General features: G+C 44.4%; 1 protein-coding gene across 7 annotated transcripts in view; it reads left to right on the top strand.

Moving 5' to 3' along the window:
• Positions 1-16,647: 16,647 nt before the first annotated feature.
• Positions 16,648-25,511, top strand: part of BRD1 (bromodomain containing 1) — a 106,533-nt gene continuing 97,669 nt past the window's right edge. For 2 of the 7 annotated variants that reach the window (XM_048836226.2, XM_048836228.2), the window contains exons 1-2: positions 16,655-17,006; positions 22,208-23,588. In XM_048836226.2, coding sequence (XP_048692183.1) covers positions 22,222-23,588 — 1,367 coding nt within the window. In that variant the 5' untranslated portion in view covers positions 16,655-17,006; positions 22,208-22,221. Of the gene's footprint in view, positions 17,007-21,497; positions 21,570-22,207; positions 23,589-25,511 lie in introns of those variants that run through there. The other 5 variants (XM_048836227.2, XM_048836233.2, XM_048836229.2 and 2 more) reach the window with 5 other exon arrangements.

A 25,511-nucleotide genomic window follows, 5' to 3' on the forward strand; every position in this document is an offset into this window, starting at 1 on the left:
TGATAGAGCCAGAAGAGTTCCCCAGAAGTCACCTACTACAGGACAGGCCTAACAAAGAAAATAACAGAACGCCACTAGCCGCCACCTTCAGCCCCCAACTAAAACCCCTCCAACGCATTATTAAGGATCTACAACCTATCCTGAAGGATGACCCAACACTCTCACAAATCTTGGGAGACAGGCCAGTCCTTGCCTACAGACAGCCCCCCAACCTGAAGCAAATACTCACCAGCAACAACATACCACACAACAGAACCACTAACCCAGGAACCTATCCTTGCAACAAAGCCCGTTGCCAACTGTGCCCACATATCTATTCAGGGGACACCATCACAGGGCCTAATAACATCAGCCACACTATCAGAGGCTCGTTCACCTGCACATCCACCAATGTGATATATGCCATCATGTGCCAGCAATGCCCCTCTGCCATGTACATTGGTCAAACTGGACAGTCTCTACGTAAAAGAATAAATGGACACAAATCAGATGTCAAGAATTATAACATTCATAAACCAGTCGGAGAACACTTCAATCTCTCTGGTCACGCGATTACAGACATGAAAGTTGCAATAGTACAACAAAAAAACTTCAAAACCAGACTCCAGTGAGAGACTGTTGAATTGGAATTTATTTGCAAATTGGATACAATTAACTTAGGCTTGAATAGAGACTGGGAGTGGCTAAGTCATTATGCAAGGTAACCTATTTCCCCTTGTTTTTTCCTACCCCTTCCCCCCCCTCCTCAGACGTTCTTGTTAAACCCTGGATTTGTGCTGGAAATGGCCCACCTTGATTATCATACACATTGTAAGGAGAGTGATCTCTTTAGATAAGCTATTACCAGCAGGAGAGTGGGGTGGGGGAAGAGAAAACCTTTTGTAGTGGTAAACACCCATTTTTTCATGCTTTGTGTGTATCAAAAGATCTTCTATACTTTCCACAGTATGCATCCGATGAAGTGAGCTGTAGCTCACAAAAGCTTATGCTCAAATAAATTGGTTAGTCTCTAAGGTGCCACAAGTACTCCTTTTCTCCTGGACCAGAAGATCACCGCAGGGAAAGTCGAAATGCCCATTGTGATTCTGGGAGACCCTGCTTACCCTTTAATGCCGTGGCTTATGAAGCCATACACGGGGCACCTTGACAACAGCAAGGAGCTGTTCAACAACAGGCTGAGCAAGTGCAGAATGACTATTGAGTGGGCTTATGGCTGTTCAAAGGCCCGCTGGCGCTGCCTCTATGGGAGACTGGACCTGGCCGATGACAATATTCCTATGCTTATAGCTGCATGCTGTATGCTCTATAATATTTGTGAAGGGAAGGGTGAAAGGGCTGCACTGCTGAGGCTCAGCGCCTGGAGGCTGAATTTGAACAGCCAGAGACCAGGGCTATAAGAGGTGTGCAGCGTGGGGTCATAAGGATCAGGGATGCCTTGAGGTAGCAATTTGAAGCTGAAAGCCTCTGATATTTGTTGCTATGCTCAGGAGTGCAGTGTTTGTAATGCTAGGAGGTGATTGTGATTGGTGCAAATGATGCACTATGAAGGTTTAATAAAATTGCCTGTTGCTTTACAGTGCTTGGTTTGCTTTTCTAACCCTTCTGCCTGTCAGAGTTGGCAGCAACAAGGGCCGGGTTCAATATCTAGGGGATCCATTCCAATAACACAATGGAAAACCGGCTCGAGCTCCCACCCAGTGACCTGGGACAAATATATACCACCCCCGCTGGGCGCCTCCAAGAGGCAATACTTCCCCTCTCGCAAGCACATAGTCTGAGTGTAGCAAAAAGCCTTTTAATAACAGAGAGAAACAATGTGGCATTATATTGGGGAAACACCACCAACAGGATTCATAACAAAACCCATGAGCAAAAAACCCACCCCAAGCAAATTGGGGCATGTCCTTTCCCTTTGGTTCTTGAGTCCAGCAACCCAAAATCACCCAAAGTCCCAAAAGTCCAACGACCCAAAAGTCTCTGTCCTTGGTCAGGGCAGCCCCAGAGTTCAAAATTTTATCTGCAGAGTTTTACCTCCCAAACTGGTGGAGATTGGGGAGGAGGGGGGGTTAAGGGGCACCTTACGTGGTCCAAAGCTGATGGCCCCACCTCTCCATGGGGTTCCGCTCTGCCAGCTGCCCCATGAGCTGCTCTAGGCATCCAACAAACTGCTCTGCTCCACCATCCGCTCTGCTCTGCTCACCGTCCCGCAAACTGCTCTGCTCCACCAGCCGCTCCGCTCTGCTCTGCTCGCTGTCCCACAAACTGCTCTGCTCCACCAGCTGCTCCTCTCTGCTCGCCGTCCCACAAACTGCAATGTTCTGCAGCCATCCCGCTCGCCGTCCCGCAAACTGCTCTGCTCTGCCAGCCGCTCCGCTCGCCGTCCCGCAAACTGCTCCACCATATAGCTTCAGGCTCCCCCACTACTTGACACAACACTCAGTGATTTCAGCTCTTAGTAAGTTTAACTCTTTTGTGATTTCAGCTTGTAGTAGGGGAGCCTCAGTGCTGGTGCACCATTAGCCCAAAGTGAATTCAGCTCAGCAGCCTGTAACTAGATTCCTAATGGAATCAAATATTCCATTAATTGAAATAGCTCTGATATTCCACAGTGGAGAGAGGAGGAAGTACAATTAGCATGTAAGACCCTCATCAGGGGGCCCATGCCACCAAGTATTAATACCTGCCCCCCAGCCTCTCTCAATTCACAGAGTTTTGGAACCCATGTCCCTTGCCTAGCGAGTGCTACTTAGTTGATGGCGAGTCCCTCCATCATAACAAAAGGCCAAGTACAGTTCCACTGTCCTTGATTCCCATAATCAGGGTAATAACAATTTATTCTTCCTGCCCCAATAACAGAGTCACTGGGGATCCCACAGCAGCCAAAGTGACCATTTGGGCAGCTATGGCCTCATTCTAGGCGGGGTGGGTGTGCCTATGCAAATGAGATCGGCCCCTGAAGTTCTTTTCCACAACGTGCCACACCTCACCACCAGATGTCAGGGTGGAGCTCATCCTGACTCTGCTTACACTTTCAATTAATGGAATGAAGATTGCTTTCAAACCAACACAATTCTTTTATTAAAAAACAACAACCAGAGGAGAGAGACCAAAAAAAAACCGAACACATCAGCACTGAGGAAGATCCCAAGGGACCAAGGGAAGGTCCCAAGAGGAGGTGGGGGTTGAGACAGATAAAAATTTGTGTATGTCCAGGTTTCATATCCAACCTTCTCCTCTGGAGTACAGTACAGCGGGTACCGTACTTCAGCAGGGCTAAACTGCAGAGGGACGGGTCTTGAGTGCAATGGGTAGTGGGAGTCCGCAGGGCTGGACTGTGGTGGGGGAGGAGTGGAGCCAAGAGGCTGATAAGAGTGTGTTGGCAGTGTGTGGGGGACTCATGGGAAAGAGTTTTGTCACAGCGGCTGCAGGGGAGGGCGGGCGCAGAGCTACTCGGCTTGCAGTGCTAGGGGTGCCTGGAGCGTGTCCGCTTGGCGCTCCATAACATTTAAAAGCCGCTCCATGGCTTCATTCTGGCGCGCCATGTTCTCCTTTCGGTCCCTCCTCTCGCTGTCCCGCCACTCCTTCAGTTCTTGTTTTTTGGCCAGGGAGTGCATCATGACATCACACAGAAAGTCCTCCTTAGTTCTTCGTGGCCACCTTCTAATTCTGCACAGCCATTCAGCCGGCCAAAACAAAGAGAGAGGCTGGGCTCCCTAAGTCATATCTGTGAAACCAAACTGCAACATTTTACAGAAGCAGTATTATTTGCAAAACAGAGACCACTGATTCAGTGATTTAAAACACAGCCACTATTCACATACCTGTCACTAACTGACTGACTGCAGGCAAGCACACATGAGCCACAAGACCCTTAAAATGCTGAGTAACCACAGGGACAGGGGAAATCAATGTTCCAGGACTGTACTGTACACTGGGCACATGGCTTTTGTGGTGGCCTTCTGATCATTACTGTCCTCACATTTTCCACAGGCTGTGTTCATATGAAAGATATCTTGCTGCTGAGGGTGAGCAGGGAATCAAGGGAGGGTCTTCTCCAAGACTGTGGCTTCTGCCCTGACCCTTATGTGGCTCGCCTGTGTGCCGTAAGTTACCCTTAGAGGGGCAGGGAACAAAGCAGCTCTGCCAAAGAACCCACGGCAGCGGATAGCCCAGTATCTTCATGAGAGTTTCGTGGAGATCTCTGAGGTAGATTGCCGTGAAGCGAGGGAGTCAATCAACACCCTGTTCCGCCGCTCGGACTAGGCATGTGGTGGTATGCACATCATACAGACACAAACCTGCTTTCTGCAATCCTCCTGCGCCCAATAACTCGCTTCAGCAATTCCCAAAATCAAAGCCACTTACCAGGGACCTCATCTCCTGTTTGCGCTTTGCCAAGCTCTGACAGCTGTGACTGGCTAGCCTCCTCAGGGGTAGAGAAGAGCTCCTGGCTGCATGCATCTCTGACTTCCAAGTCGTCTTCTGGGTCGCCCTCCACCTCCACATCCTCGTCCAAGATTTCCTACTCCTAGCTTGGTCCACTCTCGACTGGCATGCGAGCCACCAAAGTATCCACAGTGACCTTCACAGTGGAGGTGGGGTCACTACCGAGTATGACCAGAGAGGCGAGAACAGGCATTGTGGGACACCTCCTGGAGGTCAGTTGCAACACTGAAATCCACCAGGGTGTCTACACTGGCACTGTGGTGCTGTGGCCCCCGCGCAGAAAGCTCAATGCTTTTTTGAGCATTTGGGTGGCTTTTTTTACAGCTCTGCAACTGCACAGTTTCTGTGCACTATATGGCTTGGCAGTGTGTACACCTCAGGAGTTACAATGCAGAAAGCTGCTTTATTGCGCAGAAACTTGCCAGTGTAGACAAGGCCTAAGTACTATCTAGACCATCCCTGACAGGTGTTTGTCTAACCGGCTCTTAAAAATCTCCAGTGGTGGAGATTCCACAGCCTCCCTAGGCAATTTATTCCAGTGCTTAAGAACCCTGACAGTTAGGAAGTTTTTCCTAATGTCCAACCTAAACCTCCCTTGTTGCAATTTAAGCCCATTGCTTCTTGTCCTATTCTCAGAGGTTCAGAAGAACAATTTTTCTCCCTCCTCCTTGTAACAACCTTTTATGTACTTGAAAACTGTTATGTCCCCCCTGAGTGTTCTCTTTTCCAGGCTAAACAAACCAATTTTTTTCAATCTTCCCTCATAGGTCATGTTTTGTAGACCTTTAATCATTTGTATTGCTCTTCTCTGGACTTTCTCCAATTTGTCCACATCTTTCCTGAAATGTGGTGTCCAGAACTGGACACAATACTCCAGCTGAGGCCTAATCAGTGTGGAGTAGAGCAGAAGGATTACTTTTCATGTCTTGCTTACAACACTCCTGCTAATACATCCCAGAATGATGTTTGCTTTTTTTGCAAAAGTGTTACACTGTTGACTCATATTTAGCTTGTGGTCCACTATGACCCACAGATCCCTTTCCGCAGTACTCCTTCCTAGGCAGTCATTTCCTATTTTCTATGTGTGCAACTGATTGTTCCTTCGTAAGTGGAGTACTTATTGAATTTCGTCCTATTTACTTCAGACCATTTTTCCAGTTTGTCCAGATCATTTTGAATTATAATCCTATCCTCCGAAGCACTTGCAACCCTTCCCAGCTTAGTATCATCCACAAACTTTATAAGTGTACTCTCTATGCCATTATCTAAATCATTGATGAAGATACTGAACAGAACTGGCCCAGAACTGATCCCTGCGGGACCCCACGCATTTTGTCCTTCCAGCATGACTGTGAACCATTGATAACTGCTCTCTGGGAATGGTTTTCCAACCAGTTATGCACCTTATAGTAGCTCCATCCAGGTTGTATTTCCCTAGTTTGTTTATGAGAAGGTCACGTGAGACAATATCAAAAGCTTTACTACAGTCAAAATATACGTCTACTGCTTCCCCCATCCACAAGGCTTGTTAGCCTGTCAATGAAAGCTATCAGGTTGTTCTGACACGATTTGTTCTTGACAAATCCATGCTGACTGTTACTGATCACCTTATTATCTTCTAGATGTTTGCAAATTGATTCCTTTATTATTTTCTCCATTATCTTGCTGGGTACAGAAGTTAAGCTGACTGATCTGTAATTCCCCGGGTTGTTCTTATTTCCCTTTTTATAGATTGGAAAAGGGCAAATATAGTGCCAGTCTTCTGGAATCTCTCCCGTCTTCTGTGACTTTTTAAAGATAATCGCTAATGGCTCAGATATCTCCTCAGTCAACTCCTTGAGTATTCTAGGATGCATTTCATCAGGCCCTAGTGACTTGAAGACAACTAACTTGTCTAAGTAATTTTAACTTGTTCTTTCCCTATTTTAGCCTCTTCTGATCCTACCTCATTTTCACTGGCATTCACTATGTTAGATGTCCAATCACCACCAACCTTCTTGGGGAAAACAGAAACAAAGAAGTAATTAATGTATTTGTAGAATGTTTTCTTGTTACCCTTTATGTCTCTAGCTAATTTTATCTTGTTTTGTGCCTGGGCCTTTTAAATTTTGTTCCTACCTACGTGTGTTATTTGTTCATATTCATCCTTTGTAATTTGATCTAGTTTCCACTCTTTGTAGGACTTTTTTGAGTTTCAGATATTGAAGATCTCCTGATTAAGCCAGGGTGGTCTCTTGCCCTACCTCCTATCTTTCCTATCCTGCAGTGGGATAATTTGCTCTTTTGTCCTTAATAATGTTTCTTTGAAAACCTACCAACTGTCTTCAATTGTTTCCCCCCCTTAGACTTGCTTCCCATGGGATCCTACCTACCAACTTCCTGAGTTGCTAAAGTCTGCCTTCTTGAAATTCATTATCTTTATTTTGCTGTTCTCTCTCCTATCAATCCTTAAAACCATGAATCTCCTCAGTTCTTACGTTTCTCAGGGGCTTCTTAGGGAACCCAGGCCCACCCACTCCATTGGGTTCCAGTTCAGGGTCCTTAAACTAGACAGGCAGAATCAGGACTCAATGACTCCAGCTGTGTCCTGAGCTCCTTCCTACTTTCTCCGGTTTCTGTAGGCTTTTCAGCCTTTTGGGCTAGTCCTCCCTTGTCAGGGTTCTATCTCTGAACAGCTTCTCAGCAGCTTGCCAGCAGGAGTTCTCTTCTCCAGCCTGCTTGCTCCTCTGGGAGCCATTCCATTCCTTTTCTTCCCAGTCCTTTTATCTTTACAGCCACTGTGAGGCTGCCAATCAGCATTGGCTAGCAGTATGTTCATAAAGCCCTTGGTTTCTGGGCCAACATGGGGTATATACACCTCATGTCATTTGGCATGACCAGGAATAGATCTTCCATATTGTTTCTTTTCTTGGACCAGCGGCTTATGAGCCTTTCCACTGCTGCCAACCCAGTCTGTGAAACAGCCCTACTGTAGGACATCTGTGGCACAATTATGGCCCCTGAAAGAAAAAAAGAGTGAATAACCCTATCAGTCGTCCACCATTCTCTTGAAATGCTAGGGAATGCAATAATGAACTTAACTTTTGTTCTGTTTTTTATTTTGTCACCTTCTTGCAGGTCACTTTCTTATTAGACCAGAGATGGTAATGACATATTATTAGAATTCATACACCCAATGTTTAATGCAGGCAGAGCTTGCACCAATGCCTAGAGTTAAGATTGCCTAACACTTTTTATTGTAAGACTCTACTTTCAGTTGCTTACATCTTTGTCAGAATTTACCTGCGTCAACTGAAATTTTTCATGCTGTTTGTCTGCTTTAGGCTTAATTTTCTGGATATTAAGTATAAATGGTTCCTATCTTTAAAATGGTTCCTATCTTTACCCCCATGTTTTGGGGCATGCATCTGAAATTTGGTGGGTGAAGGGTGTGATGTTATACCCCATATTCTTCATGGAAATATGGTTCTGATATTAATACGGTATAACTAGGATGTATTTTATGCAAGATGGCTCATGTAAGGTATCACTGGAAAGATTATGATTTACTGAATGTGTTTATCCAATTTGTATGATATTTTTGAAACTGAAGCTGGGAATATTGACCATCTCTCTGTATTTCAGATGTGTCATGTTGGATGAGGCCAAATAATGTTAGTGACTTATTGAGGAAATGCACACAAACATAAGGATTACCCCAGAAACTGTGTGCAATAGAAACCTCTCAGAGATAGCTCTACACAACGGGAATTGTTTGACCCAGGTCAGATAGCTCTACACAATGGGAACTGTTTGACTCAGGTCACAGCAAAAAAGCTTTCTCCAGCAAGTGGGGAGAAGATATAAAAGAGTGACAATGACAACATGAGGGGACCTCACTCTCCCTACAACAACATACCTGAAATCACCTGAGGAACAAAGACTGAACTATGGGAAGTGATGGTCCCAGGCTGGAAGGATTTTTAGCCTGGGAAAGCCAAGGCAACTTGTGCCTTAAGAATCTGCCAGCCAGTTTATCACTCAGGGTGAGAATTTGCTCATTTGTATCCTACCTAAGCTCAGTTTGTGGGTTTTGTTTATATACTAAGGTAATCTGCTTTGTTCAGTTTGCTATCCCTTTAACAACTTAAAATCTACCTTTTGTAGTTAAACTTATTTTGTTTATCATTAAACCCAGTTTATGTAATTTCTAACTGGGCGGCGTGGGGAAAAGTTGAGCACATCTCTCTTCATATTGAGGAAGAGGGTGGATTTTTATGAGCTTGCACTGTGCAGCTTTTGCTATACAGTGCAAGACAGTATTATTTTGGGTTTATCTCCCAAAAGGAGTGTGCACATGAGTGTTGGGGGAGTCCTCTCACAGAGAGCTGACTTCAGTCTGTGTCTCAGCAGGGTGTGGCCGTACCTGTGTATGTGCTACAAGAGGCCGGAGAGCCTACTTCAGCAAAGCGTGGAGAGGGAACCCAGGCTGGTTGAGCGAGAGGCGCTCAGTGAAATCCCAGTACATCAGGTGGCACCCCAGAAAGGGGGGTCCAACCCGTCACAGAGGGGTGTCATCATAGGCACCTTTTGCTGTCCCTGTGAAACTCAACCCAAATGTGACAGAATTTAAGCCTCCGAAAATTGACATTTGAACATGCTTTGTGGAGGTTTGTTAGAGTCTGGGCATGTACATTCTCCAAATAGTCCATCTCCACTGAGCATGCTCCCAGTGTGCAACGGCTGGTAGGACTGTTCCTGCAATTGCTCCCCCTGAGTGCTGAGCCTGCTGTGTTGTTCTGAGTGCCAGTTCCTGACTCGGAGACTCTTCTGCTGTCAGTGCTGCCCCTTGTGGTACACAGGCATCCTAGAGGAGAAGGAAGCATGTTCAATTGAGTACATGGAGGTGAAGAGCAGTCAGGGAGGAAGACAGATAGGCTGTGGGAGAGAGAAGCATAGGGTAACAGGGACAGGACAATGACAAACTGGAGAAATAGGAGCCAAGGTGGACAGGGACAAGCGGTGTGTTGTGCTAGTTGGGAATTTTTTGACTCATATTCAAGAATGTTTAATTCAAACTAGAACAGCACAGAGAAAGTCTATGAGACTGATCAAAGGAATAGAGAGTGTGCCTTGTAAGAGAGAGGATATAAATACATCTGGAAGGTAAGCACCAGGGAGGGTGAAGAGCTATTTAAGCTAAGGACAATGTTGGGACAAGAACAAATAAGTATAAACTGGCCATGAACAAATTTAGGCTGGAAATTAGAAGGTATCTAACCAGAAGAGGAGTGAGGTTCTGGAACTACTCCTGCAACTCCTGTTGGGAGACTGACACCTTAATTAGTTTTAAGAGAAAGCTTGACAAATTTATGAGTTGGATTGTATAATGGAGTTGTAAAGGTATGGAGCAGGGCATGGCCATCTTGGGCGTCCCTTCTGATTTATTAAGTCTTATATTCCTAAAATATCATGCTTCAGGGCCTTAGCCTGTCATCTATAGGGGCCAGGAAGGGAATCTTCCCCCCACCCCGATATTCTGGGTGGTTTCTTTGATTTTTGTCTACTTCCTCTGAAACATCAGGGATGGCACAGTAGGAGATGGGCTGATGGATGGGCTGGGCTAGTCCTCTGTATCTGTGCTGTGAGAATTCTCAGGTGCTTGTCTGGCTGGTTTTTGCTTTCATGTTCAGGGGCTAACTAATTGTGATATTTGGGGCTGGGAAAGAATTTTTCCTCAGGTCAGAGTGGCAGTGACCTGCAGGGTTTCCTCTGCGCATGGGGAAGTGGTCACTTGCCAGGATCATCTAGGTATATTTAATCAAGTCCCTGTTATTGCATAGGCCTCAGGAATCAGTGCACCTCAGTTCCTTCTAGTCTCTGCCTGTGGCACACAATTGTTCAATCTCATGAGAGCTGTAGTGTTCTGGTCTAATTTTGGTTGTTGGGGTCTGTGTGGGGGCAGTAATCTGTGATATACTCAAGGTCAGACTAATTGTGGTGATTCCTTCTGGCCCTAAATTCCAATTCTGTGACAAAGCCTGCTAAATTATCCCACACTGGTATATTTTACAACAATAAAAATGCATATCTGCTGTAAGGGGTCCCTTGCGTCACATATTTTTTTTTCCTGAACTGCTTAGCTACCGTCTCCAGATCCTATGGCTTCTTGCCTCGTAATAGATGCTGGGATTCCAGAAATGCATTTGCCATCTCCTGACCTGGATCCTTATCCAGCTGGTCAAGTTTCACAAAGCCAGCATTCTCCTACATACACTCCTCACTAAGTATGGTTCCTTTTTACTTTCCAGAAGGACCTTGAGTTGGGTAGAGAGGCAAGCTCTAAGGATTACATAGTTTCATAGAATTTAAGGCTAGAAGGGACCATTAGATCATCTAGTCTGATGTATGTATTACAGGCCATTGAATTTCACCCAGACACCCCTATACTGAGTCTAAAGACGTTTGATAGACCAATTGTCATAATCATAAGGGTAGCCTAAAATTCCTCCTTACCTGTAAAGCGTTAAGAAGCTCAGATAACCTGGTTGGCACCTGACCAGAAGGACCAATGGGGAAAGAAGATAACTTTCAAATCTTGGGGTGGGGGAAGGCTTTGTTTGGGGCTCTCTCTGTGTGTTCTCCCTGGAGACAAAGGGAGAGGCCAAGCATGTAATCCAGCTCCCACTGAAATGATACATCTAATATTACAGAAATAGTAAGTAATAGCAAGGAAATGTGTTAGAGTATCTTTGTGTTTTAACTTGTGAATTGTCCCTGTGCTAAGAGGGAGGTTTATCCCTGTTTTTGTAACTTTAAAGTTTTGTCTGGAGGGGAAATCCTCTGTGTTTTGAATCTTTTTGTTACCCTGTAAAGTTATCTTCCATCCTGATTTTACAGAGGTGATTCTTTTATCTTTTTTTTAAAACAAATTCTTCTTTTAAGAACCTGATTGATTTTTCATTGTTCTTAAGATCCAAGGGTGGGTCTGTGTTCACTTATACCAATTGGTTAGGGTATTATTCTCAAGCGTCCCCAGGAAAGGGGGTATAAGGGCTTGGGGGGATATTTTGGGGGAATAGGAACTCCAAGTGGTCCTTTCCCTGATTCTTTGTTAAATCACTTGGTGGTGGCAGCATACCATCCAAGGGCAAAGAATTTCTGCCTTGGGGAAGTTTTAAACGAAGCTGGTAGAAATAAGCTTAGGGGGTCTTTCATGAGGGTCCCTACATCTGTAACCTAGAGTGCAGAGTTGGGAGGAAACCCTGACACCAATGCATTTCAGTCCTCATAAGACTAAACTGTGTGCCATAGGCAGATAACTGGACAGATCGCAGTGCCACCAATGCCTGGGGCCTCTGCAAGGGCAGGGAACTGATTAGGTGAGATATGCCCAGCAGGCCAACCACATCCAATGCTGCTGAGAAAGATAAACAAACAAAAAAACTAGGTCCCGTCTAATTAGTGTGACCATATTTCCCAAAGGAAAAATGGGACACCCCCAGCCACTCACCCAAGCCTCCTCCTCTCCCCCCGGCATGAGGCTGTTGCCCAGTTGCTGGGACCCTGCTGGCCTCCACATGCTGGAACACTGCCTTCCCCTCCCCAGCCCTGTCTCCTCCTCTATGTGGGGCTGGCATCTCCACTGATCCCCAACATGTTTCTCCACACCACACCCCACTTTTTTTTTACAAAAGTGGGCATTTGTCCTGTTTGCTCTTGCCAACTGATAAAGTTGCAAGAGCAAAGCAAGAGCAAACAGGACAAATGCCCACTTTTTCCAAAAAAGTTGTGATGGCCGGGACAGATCTTAAAAAAGGGGCTGTCCCAGCTAAAATGAGACATATGGTCACACTACTTCTAATCTGACATGGGGGAATATTCCTTCTTGACCCCAAATCTGGCAGTCATTTTGACTCTGAGCATATGAGCAAGACACATCAGCCACAGACACACCACTACAGGACACTGGCCCACCCTGTCTGGTGTCTTTTCTTCATTTGTGGCCTAATTCTGATGCTTCAGAGAAAGGTAAAGAAAATAGAATACATCTAGGCAATTGTGCATTGGGGAAAACATTTATTCCTGATTCCTGCATGTGATGACCAACTGAAGGTTTGAAGCATTGCATGTGATTATAGTCATTAACCTAGTGCAGAGTTGCAAGTGTTATGAGTATGTTAAGGGCAATGCAGCAATCCTGTTTCTTCATGACCCATGAAGGAAAGGGATGAACAGGGATACTCAGGCACAGAGTCCAAGGGCAGAAAGGAACACAACCACTACAAAGCCCGACCCTCTGCATATACAGGCTGTAGAATTTCTCCCAGAAGCTGGATTAAAGCATATCTTTAAAAAATAAAAATCTAATCTCATTTCAAAGACTCCAAAGAATTGTGAATCTGTCACCTCTCCTTGTAAACTGTTGCAATGTTTAATTACTCTCACAGTTAGGAAATTGTGTCCTATCTCAAGGTTGAATGTGGCTGACTTTAACTTCCAGCTGTTGGATCTTGTTATGCCTTTGCCAGCAAGCTTGAGAAGTCCCCCACTATCAGATCTCTTTTCTATGTGTAAGTACCTACACACAGTGATAAAATCACCTTTCAACCTTCTCTTTGATAAACTGAATAAATTGAGCTCCTTAAGCCTCACCTTGTAAGACTTGTTTTCCTGGCCCTGGATCATTTTTGTGATTTTTCCCTTTGAAATCTCTTCAGTATTTCCACATTCTTCTTGAAGTGTGGACACCAGAACTGGACACAGTAATCACAGTCTTACTAGTGTTAGTACAGAGGTGAGATTGCTTCCCTACTTCTACTTGATATCCCCCTTTTTATACATCGAAGGATTGCATTAGTCCTTTTTTGTCACAACGTTGCACTGAGAGTTCATGTGGAAGTGATTATTTATGATGACTCCTAAATCCTTCTCTAGGTCACTGCTTTGCAAGACAGAATCTCCCATCCTGTAAGTATAACATTCATTCTTAGTTCCCGGATGTATTATCTTGCACTATAAAATGTACTTTAAAATGTATTTTGTTGGATTGTGACCATTTAATCAGGAGATTCAGATCACTCTGTAACAGTAATCTGTTCTCATTATTTACTACTCCACCAATCTTTGTGTCATCTGCAAACTTTATCAGCAAAAATTTTATATTATCATATAGGTTGTTGAAAAAACATCAAACAGTGTTGGACCAAGAGCTGCTTGTTGGTATTTCCCCATTAACAACTACATTTTGAGATTTGCCATTGAGCCAGTTTTAACCCATCCAGCGTGTACCCTAGCATTTTGTAAAATGGCTTGTTGTCTGCCCCAAATTGGGCTTTTATTATGCCAGGCCTCATGATATAGGAACTTCAGTTCCTTTACTGTCTCTTGACACTACTTGGCACTTCTAACAATGCCCATTTCAGCCAGTTTTTTGGATACCTAGTCAGGTAATGTGTATGATTTGAGTTCAGCTGTCCCTGGATCTCTTCTCTCCAGATGGTTACCAGCATCTCCACGGCAACCTCAAACCAGGTGGCAGCAGGCTTGTAAGAGGATTCCTCTGGGACTAGTTGACAATATGATCACATTTGGGTAACAGAAATGGGAAATGGATTTTCTTTGTGAAAATACTGCATACAAGAACTCTACAGCACATGCAGTAGTTTTTATGGAAGTAAAGGGCTTCGAGGCAACTTGACCTTGACAGAATGGAGTGCAGAAATCAGAACTGAAAGGCCACCTCAGCAGTGATTGGTGCACTGTGGGACAGTAATGGAAGTTTATAATGTTGGAATTATTACACCAGTGGTATCTGTCCATTCTGACAAATTACCAGCGGATACTGGCATGGTAGAAGACAACATGGCAGATGGTCTTGTGGCTAAAGCACCTGCCTAGGACTTGGGATCCGGATTCAGTTTCTTGCACTGCCACAGATTTCCAAGTTACAAACTGTCTGTGCCTCAGTTCCCTGTCTGTAAATTAAGTATGGTAACACATACTTCCCTACTTCACAGGGATAGATTTACTGTGGAACGGCTTCCGTATGAGGAGAGATTAATAAGATAGGGACTTTTCAGCTTGGAAAAGAGACAGCTAAGGGGAGATATGATTGAGGTCTATAAAATCATGACTGATGTAGAGAAGTAGATAAGGAAGTGTTGTTTACTACTTCTCATAACACAAGAACTAGGGGCCACCAAATGAAATTAATAGGCAGCAGGTTTAAAACAAATAAAAGAAAGTATTTCTTCACACAATGCACAGTCAACTTGTGGAACTCCTTGCCAGAGGATGTTGTGAAGGCCAAGACCATAACAGGTTCAAAAAAGAACTGGATAAATTCATGGAGGATAGGTCCATCAATGGCTATTAGCCAGCATGGGTAGGAATGGTGTCCCTGGCCTCTGTTTGCCAGAAGCTGGGAATGAGCAACAGGGTGGATCACTTGATGATTACCTGCTCTGTTCATTTCCTCTGGGGCACCTGGCACTGGCCACTGTCAGAAGACAGATACTGGGCTAGATGGACCTTTGGTCTGACCCATTAGGGCCATTCTTATGTTTGGACAAATCCATTGTTTGTGAGGCATTCAGATATTATGGTGATAGGTGCCATCTACCTAAACAGACTTTCTTCGAACAAAGATAACCTAACATTTGTTGTAACATTTGTGAACCACTGAAGCACTTTTATGTGTGGATGTGAGGTGTGTTGCAGTGGTGCTATGAGACCAACCAGCAGTTAACATGCCTCATTGCTCTCATGTAGACAAGGCCTAAGTGTATATTTTACCAGCTCTTCTGTATGATTTCTCTTTTCTACACACATACTTTTTAATGTGATACTCAGGTACTTAATGCCTGTTTCCCAAGGAATAACTTTGTGGTTGAGAAAAGCCTGTGGGCCTCCTTCTCGCCCTGGAGCTAAAGAGGGCCAGGGCCATAGTTCTCTGCAGTCAGACCTCACTCAGGCAAAGCTGTGTGTCTCTCTTGCATGGTGGCTGTGCCATTGTTGCCAACTTTTGAGATTTTTAATCACAACTTTAGTAATTCTGGGATGTTATTTTATCTGTCTCATGAAAACATGATGAAAGGTGCCAACTCACAATTTTTCCCTTATTCAGAATTGCCACCATCCCCTATTACTGTCAATGCAATTTCCCTCCAGGCCATCTGCATGTGGAAGTGAGGCCGCCCTTAATAAACTCACACTGTTTTCAATAAGACTGAAGCCAGGCCCACAGGGAAAAAAGCTGCCACTCTATGGTCCCAATGGCTAGACAGGACACGGGGACTCTGAGGAGCAGCAGAGACACTGAAAAGTAGATGGGGAGAATAAGGGGGAGCAGGAGGCACATTTAGGATTTTCAGGGCTGCAGGATGTTGTGGGAGGCTAAGGGGGGGGGGGCAGAAGACAGTGATGGGGGTGGGATATGGAGGGGATAGAATAGCAGGTTCCCCAGCCTGGGGGTCAGTGGTGGGGGAGTTACCTCCAAGCAGCCAGGGGAAGAAGTGTTGCCAACTCCCATGAACTGATTCTGATCCATGAGTCACAGGATTTTGGTACCGGCACGAGGAGCTGTTCTGATGACGCTTCTCAGTAAATCTTCCATCCCACAACTTTCAGGGCTGGACATGTGGGCAGAGCTATGTGCGAAAGCCTTGGGACCACAGCCACAGACCTGCCTTAACATGTGTATAGCCCTGGAGCCCAGAGAGGATACTGGGATAGGAGGCAGCAGTGCAGGGGAGAGTCACAAACTGCTGCTGCTGGAACCCAGGTACAGGAGTCCAGCCCAGCGGGGGGCAGAGAAGCATAGCTGCGAGGTCAAAGCAGTAATAGGAAATGGATAGTAAGGCCCTATATCTAGAGGAACAGAGGGGAAGTTGAGGCTCCCCCTGAGCAGCCAGGAAGAGGTGTGCATTTTGTGTGGATTAAAGGTTGGCTTTTGTATCTGAAATTTTCTCACACCTGCAGGGACAGAAGGGAGTGGAAAAGGGTGACCCCCCCCAATTCTATTTTAGGCCAATCGTGCTTTTGGGGCGCCGACGCATGACTTTGGCTCCGGGGTTGGCAGCGCCGCGTGCCTGTCCGTGTCAGCGAGAGCCGCCTCCCCGGCGGCGCGCCGCGGCTCTGCACCATGGGGCAGGCCCCCTCCCCCTTGCAACACAGGGCTGGGAGGGCCCCTCCCCCACGGCGGCGGGGCGGTGCCTGGGACTGGCGCTCTCACGTCCCGTGCCCCGCTCCCCCCGCCGGCGCAGCGCTGTGGTGAAGCCGCATTGTTTGTGCTGAGGGGGGAGGGGAGGTTCTCAGCCCGAGGACGGAGCGCCGAGCCCGCAGCCGGACTGCGACCAGCGCCGCGCCTGCCGAATGCGCCGCGCGAGGCCCGAGCAGGAGCCCCGCACCCGCCGCCGGCAGCCCGAAGGCAGCCCGGCACCGCCAGCGCCCGCTTGGCCGCTCGGGGCTGCTGGGAGCGGCATCGGTGGGGCCGCCCCCGCCATTAGACCGGCCGCAGCGTCGACCCGGAGACGAGGAGCAGGAGGGTCTGTCAGCCGCGCTCCGGCGGCTCCCACAGCGTGAGTGCGGCCGGGCGGGAGAGCGGGGCCGGCGGCTTGCGGCCGGAGCCGGGCCCAGCGAGAGGGGCTTGGCGGCGGGAGCGGGCGGAGGCTGCCCGGCACAGCGGGCGGGGGAGGGCGCAGCGCAAGCTGTTTTGTTGGACGCCATGTTTGTGGGCCGAGTATTGTCAGGGTGGGGGGTGGGGCGAGGCTCGGGAAGGGCTGGAGCTGACGGGCCTGGGCAGGAACTATTCGCGCGGGGGTGACGGGCGCGGGTAGGAACCATTCGCGCGCGTGGGGGGGTGTGTGGCTAGAGCGGTGAAGGGCGTGGGTAGGAAGTGTTCGTTGCTGGAACAGGGTGTGGGAGGGATAAGGGGCGTGGGCAGGAACCATCCATTGCGGCGGGGGGGTGGGGAGAGAAGGCAGAGGGAGCTTGGGGAGGAACCCCTTCTGGAAGAGACTAAGTGAGAGTGCCCTTTGGGAGGGCGGCAGGGTAGAGAAGGGGCTAGTGGGGTGAATGATGCCGGTTACCTCCTTGCTGGGTTCCGGGAGACCCAGGAAATGTTAGGCTTGGTAATATCAGGTGGGCTAGAGCCTAGGCCTAAAATGGGTATTTTCATTGAAGGGATCAAATGAATTCTTCAGGGTTCAGCCACTGTTTTTTCTGTGTATCAATATGGCTAGACTTGAGAGGGTGATCATACTCTGAAGGCTGAGGCTGCTGGTATCCTATCTCCACGTGTATGCTGGAAATGTTTCTGCTTGCTCTCCCTTATGGTCTGGTACTAATGTACTGTTTGTAACATCCTTGGTAGTTTCATTGTGTCCATCTCTTTGCGGTGCTCCACAGAAGGATGCTTGTTGAGAACCATGAATGGAATGGGGGATTTCTCTTCCATAAAGGAGTCAAGGACCAAACACAAAGAAATGAGGGAGAAGGAGAGTAGTGAGTGCAGGGTTCACTGCAGGCTTGCAAAACGAATTGGTAGCCTTTACAAAGGTCCGTACAAGTGCTGCACCATAGGTTTAATCTGCTCTCCCCTCACCTGTCCCCTTAGCAAGGAGTGCTTCAGCCCCATAACTTTCATTGCACAAAAACAGCTGCATTTTTTTTTTTTTTGGTCATGATAGTGGAAACTGTCTCAGCAAATGGTCATTCTAAGAAAAACAATAGCTCTGTGGAGAGCATTTCTTCCATCTTCTGCAGGCTTTGTCATCCTTTAAAAGGAGGAAAGAAGTGACCCAAACTGAGTTGTGTAATGCATTAGGAATTCTTCCTGTTTTATGGTAAGGTTAGCAACCCTTATTATTATGCTTTAGGGTCCAGGTTATTTTTTACTCACCCAAACTAGGTATCTGCAAAATGAGGACAGATAATTTCAGTACTACTTCCCCATGGAGTGTGCTCCCTCCCACAAATTTTTACTGTTTTCCCTTTAAGTGTAAAATGTTAAATTACCATCCATTTCCAGACTGGAAACTAATCTAAATGTAAGAGAAAGTGCTTAAGTATGTAAATGATAATTGTCCTAATCTCATTATTGGAAGATGCCTTTTTTCATCACTTTGTGGTAGACATCTTCCCTTATTTAGGATTTATGACATTTGCGGTACACCTGGGAGGCAAGCTGCTTGCATTCTGAGATACTCTTGTTCATCAACTGGTTGCCACTGTGTTTGAGAAATTGCTTTTTGGCCTGGAAACTAATACACATTATTGTGTTTTTTCCAATATTAGAATATATGAAAGAACAATGACTAGGATATGAACAAATGGCAGTGTCTTCTATTGCCATGGTTCTCAACCAAGGATCCGGGGCCCCCTAGGGAGCCATAAGCAGGTTTTAGGGGGTCTGCCAGAATAAACCAGAGAGCAAGTCTGACTCACTGGGGACCAGGGAAGAAAGCTGAAGTCCAAGCCCCGCCGCCCAGGGTTGAAGCTAAAGCCTGAGCAACTTAGCTTCACAGAGCTGCCTGTGGAGTTGGGCCCTGAGCCATTGCCCTGCTTTCCTACCCCCTAATGCCAGCTCTGGCTTTTAACCTACTGAATATGGAGAAAAACAGTAGTTGTGGCACAGGTGGGCTGGGGAATTTTTATAGCACGTTGGGGGGGGGGAAGAGGGAGGGCTCAGAAAGAAAAAGTTTGAGAACCCATGTTGTACAGTCAGTCATAATAGCCACTGTCGGTCCCTCTTTTCCAGTTTGAGGTAATAGGCAGTTACCTCCATGATCAATGTCATTGGTGTTTGTAGCTCTGATTATGGTGTATATAAAAATAGGTGGGTTTATATAAAAATACTCCAAATATTCATATGTTGGATTATTAAAATTGAATTAAAAAAATCTATTTACTCTTTACCTATTAATGATAAATAGCATATCTTAGAAAATGAAACTAAATTGGTCAATTTCAATGTCAGGTTCTCTTGCACTAACAAACTGATAAATGACTTTACAACATTATAAGGGTACAAAGAAATCTACATTTTTATTGAAATTTAGAGGGGCCATTTTATATTCCCTGCCCCAGAATTTGTGAGATTATGGGAACTAAATTTAGAGTTAAATTAAATTTTCACTCTTTATATCTAGTTATTAGGCCTACTATAGCGAATATTAATGGATTCATCTGTTCTGTGGTTGGAAACTGACATGTTCAATGAAATGTTGCTTTACAAACTAATAATAACAGTACCTAACTTTAATATAGTGCTTTTCATCAGTATGTATCAGAGCACTTCACAATCTTTTAATATATTTATCCTCACAAGCACCTCTATTAAAAGTTTCATGGAAATTCACAAAAGGAGAAAAATCTATGTAGATTTTTTTTTTGATCATTACCAAGAACAGTGGAAATCCAGATGTTGCCCTGTAATGACTGTGCACTGGATGTTGCTTTTTTGGATTTGTGTTAGAATCATATTTTTAATACAATTGTGTTTGACTTTAACACAAAATTTGTTAAATAACACACTATTACATCTACAAAACCACGAAAACAAGTTCAGGCTGATCCTTTTGTTGTTGTTGTTTGTTAAATGAGGCCTTTTGTGGGGGGGAGGGTGAAGATATTGCAATGGATGTGATCTGATATTGCCTGCTTGATACATTCCATCTTGCCTTTGTACTGCAAGTCATGAGGTATGTGATTGTTGTGCATATAACTTCTGAAGGTGAGGAAAGCAGTGCATTTTAGGTTTGCCTTTGAATTTATTGGTTGTAGTAAATTTTGTTTCAACTTTTTATGAAGAAAATAGAAGTATCATGGAGCTGGTGGGCAGAGAATCGATGTATATTTGCCCCAATGTTTTGTTAGGCATACTATCACTGACTGAAATATTTATTCTGCAAACTTTACTCACGCCATCGTGTGTAATTCCTGACTTGATGGGGCTTGTATGGTCTAGCTAGCAGGTCAGATACATGGCCGTGGGATCTTAAGAAATCAATTCTAGGGGGAGCAAGAGTTCGCTGTTGGTAAGATTGAGACTTGCTTACTGTCTAACAGCTGGTTTTCAGAGTGCTCTAAAGATAAATTAATATAAAGTAATTACCATAACTTTCAGATGCCAGGTTGAGTTTGCAGGGCTGATGGAGAAAATTATCTTTCATTTGGTCAGCTGATCAGACCTGTGCTGAAAAAAATACAAACATGGAAGCCAACAGTTTTATTTTTAGTAATCTTTCAGATTACTAACCGTGTATGGACCAGTCTGGTCAGGATGCTTAGTTTTCCATTTTTACAATCTTATTATCACAGTTTCCTTTATGATACAGATGCAATACTTTATTCCAGTAGAACTTGAAGCTAAAGATGAATGTTTCTTTTCCTAGGTCACTGGTTCAAATCCAGCCCAAGCTAGCTGGGTATAATTTTGAAGTTAATGGAATTTTAGGAACCCTACTACAAGTCAGAAAATGCTGATTTACTCTTGATAATCAATTGCTGAAAATAGCATTGGAGGTTTCTTTTAGATCAAATGTTCATTTTAAAAGTGATTTTGTTTTCTTCTCTAATTGGCAGCCCCAAAAACCCAGTCTGGGAGCTAAAATTAAAGTAGTTCTCAGTTTGCGTCTCCCCTAGTGGTAAAAGTATTGGTATTAAACCTTAATTCATAGTTGTCTCGGTGATACGTGGGCCGTAACGGAATATGCTCTTCCACAGCAATATGGGCTATACAGAACTGAATAAAATGTATGATGGTGGTAATAATTTTAGTGACAAAGATTATGTTGATTGTCTGATAGCACACCTGTGAAAATATGTATAAGACCATTCCCTATCTCTAAAAGTTTACAATGTAAATAGTGAGACACATGAGGAAATAACATAAACCATACATCTTTGAGGTTTACTTTAGGTAAGTGTAAACATACTGACTAAGCAGATATAATTCTGAATACATAAAGAGGTCAGATTTGTTAAAGCAAGTGCAATTTTTACATAGTTATTTTTCAGATCATAACTGCCTTTTGTGCAAAACTATATCTGGAATATTTCTTCTTCAGGCTGCTGCTGAATAAGCTTTCAACAGTGAAACCAGGACTTTGCATACAGGCCTTTATTTCTGGAAAACAATGGTAATTTTCCATTACAATGACTACAACGGACCCTCTCTAGAATGCAGGATCCATGCACGGTACCGTGTTAATGCGGGGGTCGCGTTATCATGGATCCCAATTTAAATATTTAAATTTGGGATCCATTACTGCGACTGCGCTATATGCGAATCCATGCTCTAGTGAGGGTCCGCTGTACTTCTGTTACCTTATGGCACAAGTTTAATCCTTTGGTGGGTGGGCCTTGGCAACAATTTCTCTGTGCCAATGTTAAATTGCTACAGTTGGATTGGCTTCCTGTCGCTTTACAGAACCTATAGTTCTCTAAATTCATTATACTCTTATTAATTTGTCTCTATGGGACTTTTTTAATGTAGGAAATGAGTGTAATTAATTCCAGTAATCTATCAACACATTTGGATTTGGAGTAATGCTAAATGTGCTACTCACTGGTGTGTCTTTGGAAGTTAGGGGTAGCCAGATTTAAGTTTGTTTCAAGTACAAACATTGCATAAATTTAAGACTTGCATGTCCCTGGGTAGTACAAAGCTTAAACTAGCTTCTGGTTTTTTGTTTTTTTTTACTGTATTAATTTTTATACTTTAGCAAGAGAGATAAATATTTAAAATGCAACATAATAACTCTGATTATAATTTTAGGTAAACATTACCAAATGAGGAGAAAAGGAAGATGCCATCGAGTATCTGCAGCAAGGCATTCTTCTTCCCCGTGCAGTATTAAACACTCACCTACACGAGAAACTTTGACATATGCTCAAGCTCAAAGGATGGTTGAAATAGAAATTGAAGGTCGCCTGCACAGGATTAGTATTTTTGATCCATTAGAGATTATATTAGAAGATGATCTCACAGCACAAGAAATGAGTGAATGCAACAGCAATAAAGAAAATAGTGAGAGACCACCAGTTTGTCTGAGAGCTAAGCGGCATAAAAATAACAAAGTGAAAAAGAAAAATGAAGCTCTTCCAAGTGCACATGGTACACCTGCTACAACAAGTCCTCTTCCAGAACCAAAAGTACGTGTTGTTGAGTACAGTCCACCTTCTGCCCCTCGGAGACCTCCAATTTATTATAAATTCATTGAAAAGTCAGCAGAAGAACTTGACAACGAAGTAGAGTATGACATGGATGAAGAAGATTATGCATGGTTAGAAATAATAAATGAAAAGCGAAAAAGTGATGGAGTATCAGTTGTGTCACAGAATATGTTTGAATTCCTTATGGACAGGTTTGAAAAAGAGTCTTATTGTGAGAACCAAAAACAGGGTGACCATCAGTCTTTAATTGACGAAGATGCAGTATGTTGTATATGCATGGATGGTGAATGTCAGAACAGCAATGTAATCCTATTTTGTGATATGTGTAATTTAGCAGTGCATCAGGAGTGCTATGGGGTGCCATATATACCTGAGGGTCAGTGGCTCTGCAGACGCTGTCTGCAGTCCCATTCCCGGCCTGTAGACTGTGTGCTGTGCCCAAATAAGGGAGGTGCCTTTAAAAAGACTGATGATGACCGCTGGGGACATGTTGTGTGTGCTTTGTGGATTCCAGAAGTTGGATTTGCCAATACGGTTTTTATTGAGCCCATTGATGGTGTCAGAAACATTCCCCCAGCCAGATGGAAGTTAACATGCTACCTCTGTAAACAGAAAGGCGTTGGTGCCTGCATCCAGTGCCACAAAGCAAACTGTTACACAGCATTCCATGTGACATGTGCTCAAAAGGCTGGTTTGTATATGAAAATGGAACCTGTGAAAGAATTAACTGGCAGTGGAACAACATTCTCTGTAAAAAAGACTGCCTACTGTGATGTACATACTCCACCAGGTTGTATACGGCGACCTCTAAATATTTATGGAGAAGCTGATATGAAAAATGGTGTGTGTAGAAAAGAGGGATCAGTCAGAACTGCAAGGTCTACATCAAAAGTCAGAAAAAAGGCAAAAAAGGCCAAGAAATCAGTGGTTGAACACTGTACAGCTATGCCAACAGTATCTGCTCCTTATATTCCCCCTCAGAGGTAAGCAAACAATCATACAGCAAAATGTAGACACAAATTTCTGTATGTACTTTTGAATATACATTTGTCATAGGTTCTATAGATAAAGAATTAATGAAAGTTTGAAAAACTGCATAAGGTGCTTATACAACAAAGGAAAAAAAGGAAAATAAATAGGTGTCCCTAACATGTAAATTGTGCATGTTGTATTACTTTTGCCACTTGTAGTTAAAAAGCGCACACAAATATTTTCACATAGAAATTGGAGGATAGTCCTCCCCCCATCCTACTTTCATTGTTAGAGCCAGCAATCATTTTTCTTCCACTCTGTAAATTCTGTGTATGTCCTTATAGTTTACTCACTTAGGCCCCAATTCAGAATAGTAAAAATATCACATGCTTAACTGCACCTCATTTCAGGAAAGCTCTTAAACACATCTTTAAGGTTAAGCTGAGATTTACTTGCTTTCCGAAATGTACCTGACTTTCCATTCTCAGCGGGGCTTTTTAAAGGGACATCAACATGAAAATCACTTTTGCATATGACAGCATTTGTATCCAGTCAACTTCATTGGTTTTTTGATAGTCAGTTGTTCTTAGTGTCCTGTGCATTTAGCACCATATCATTCTCTGTACTTTGAACAGAGCTTGCAGTTATGTTCTTCCCTGAGCCCGCAGTGAAAAGAGGACAATGTGGAGGAGGAGGGTGAATATAAGCATGTTTTGTGGTCCAACTGCTGTTCCATGCTGGAAAGACCCTTAATATCAGCAGGGAACGGGGGGAAAAAAAGCAACATAAAACATTTTAATACAGGAATTAATCAAAATACTCTCTACATGCTGATTAAAGAATACTTTATCAGAAATTGGAATTTTTTGAAATTAGTAAATTGAATAAACATTCAAGTTGAGAGTTTCCCTCAAAATTTCATCTTAGACCACCAATACTAGTGGCTTCGGTTGAATTGGACATCCTGTGCTCATTCAATTTTAGTCTACTGTAGAATGTTTTCCAAGTAGTATAAGAAGCACTCTGAGGCAGTTCTTTGGCTAACGGGTTAGATCAGTGGCGGGCAGCCTGCGGCTTGCAAGGGTAACCTGACTGCGGGTGGCATGACATTTTGCTGACATTGACTGTCTGCAGGCCTGCTGCTTCCCACAGCTCCCATTGGCCAGGAACGGCGAACTGCGGCCACTGATCTGTGGGGGGCCATGCCTGCAGACTGTCAACGTCAGCAAAATGTCTCACGGCCTGCAATCAGATTACCCTGATGCGGCCCGCAGGTTGCCCACCACTGGGTTAGATTCTCGCGTGGCTGTTCCCACACCTTCTGTTTGGTATTGCAGTGCAGCTATATTCTTCAAGGCTGGCAAGAATTACAGTTTGATGCTGTGCAGATTTCTTCTTGAAATTAACCAGGAAGTCATTAAAGCACTATGCTACAGTTTAATAATGCATCTGAAATGAATTATTAGGCATGGGACCAAAAGCTCTGTGCCATCAATACATTGACACTAATACATGTACATGAGAACATAAAAATAGCCATCCTGGGTCAAACCATTGGTCCATCTAGCTCAGTAACCAGTCTTTCAACAGTGGCTGGTGCCAAATGCTTCAGAGGGAGGGAACAGAACAGGGAAATTTATCAAGTGATCTGGCTTCTAACAGTGAGATTTTAGGACACCCAGAGCACGGATGGACCTATCCTCCATGAATTTATTGAATTATTTTTTGAACCCAATAATAGTTTTTTGCCTTCAGTTAACTTTCATTGGGTGACCCCTGATTGTTGTGTTATGTGAAGGAATAAATAACACTGCCTTACTCACTTTTTCAACACCATTCATGATTTTATAGACCTCTATCATTACGTCTCCTCAGTCTTCTCTTTTTCTAAACTGAACCGTCCCAGTCTTTTTAATCTCTCCTCGTATGGAAGC

This window comes from Caretta caretta, chromosome 1 (assembly GCF_965140235.1).
Source record: "Caretta caretta isolate rCarCar2 chromosome 1, rCarCar1.hap1, whole genome shotgun sequence".
In the NCBI taxonomy this organism is placed as follows: Eukaryota; Metazoa; Chordata; order Testudines; family Cheloniidae; genus Caretta; species Caretta caretta.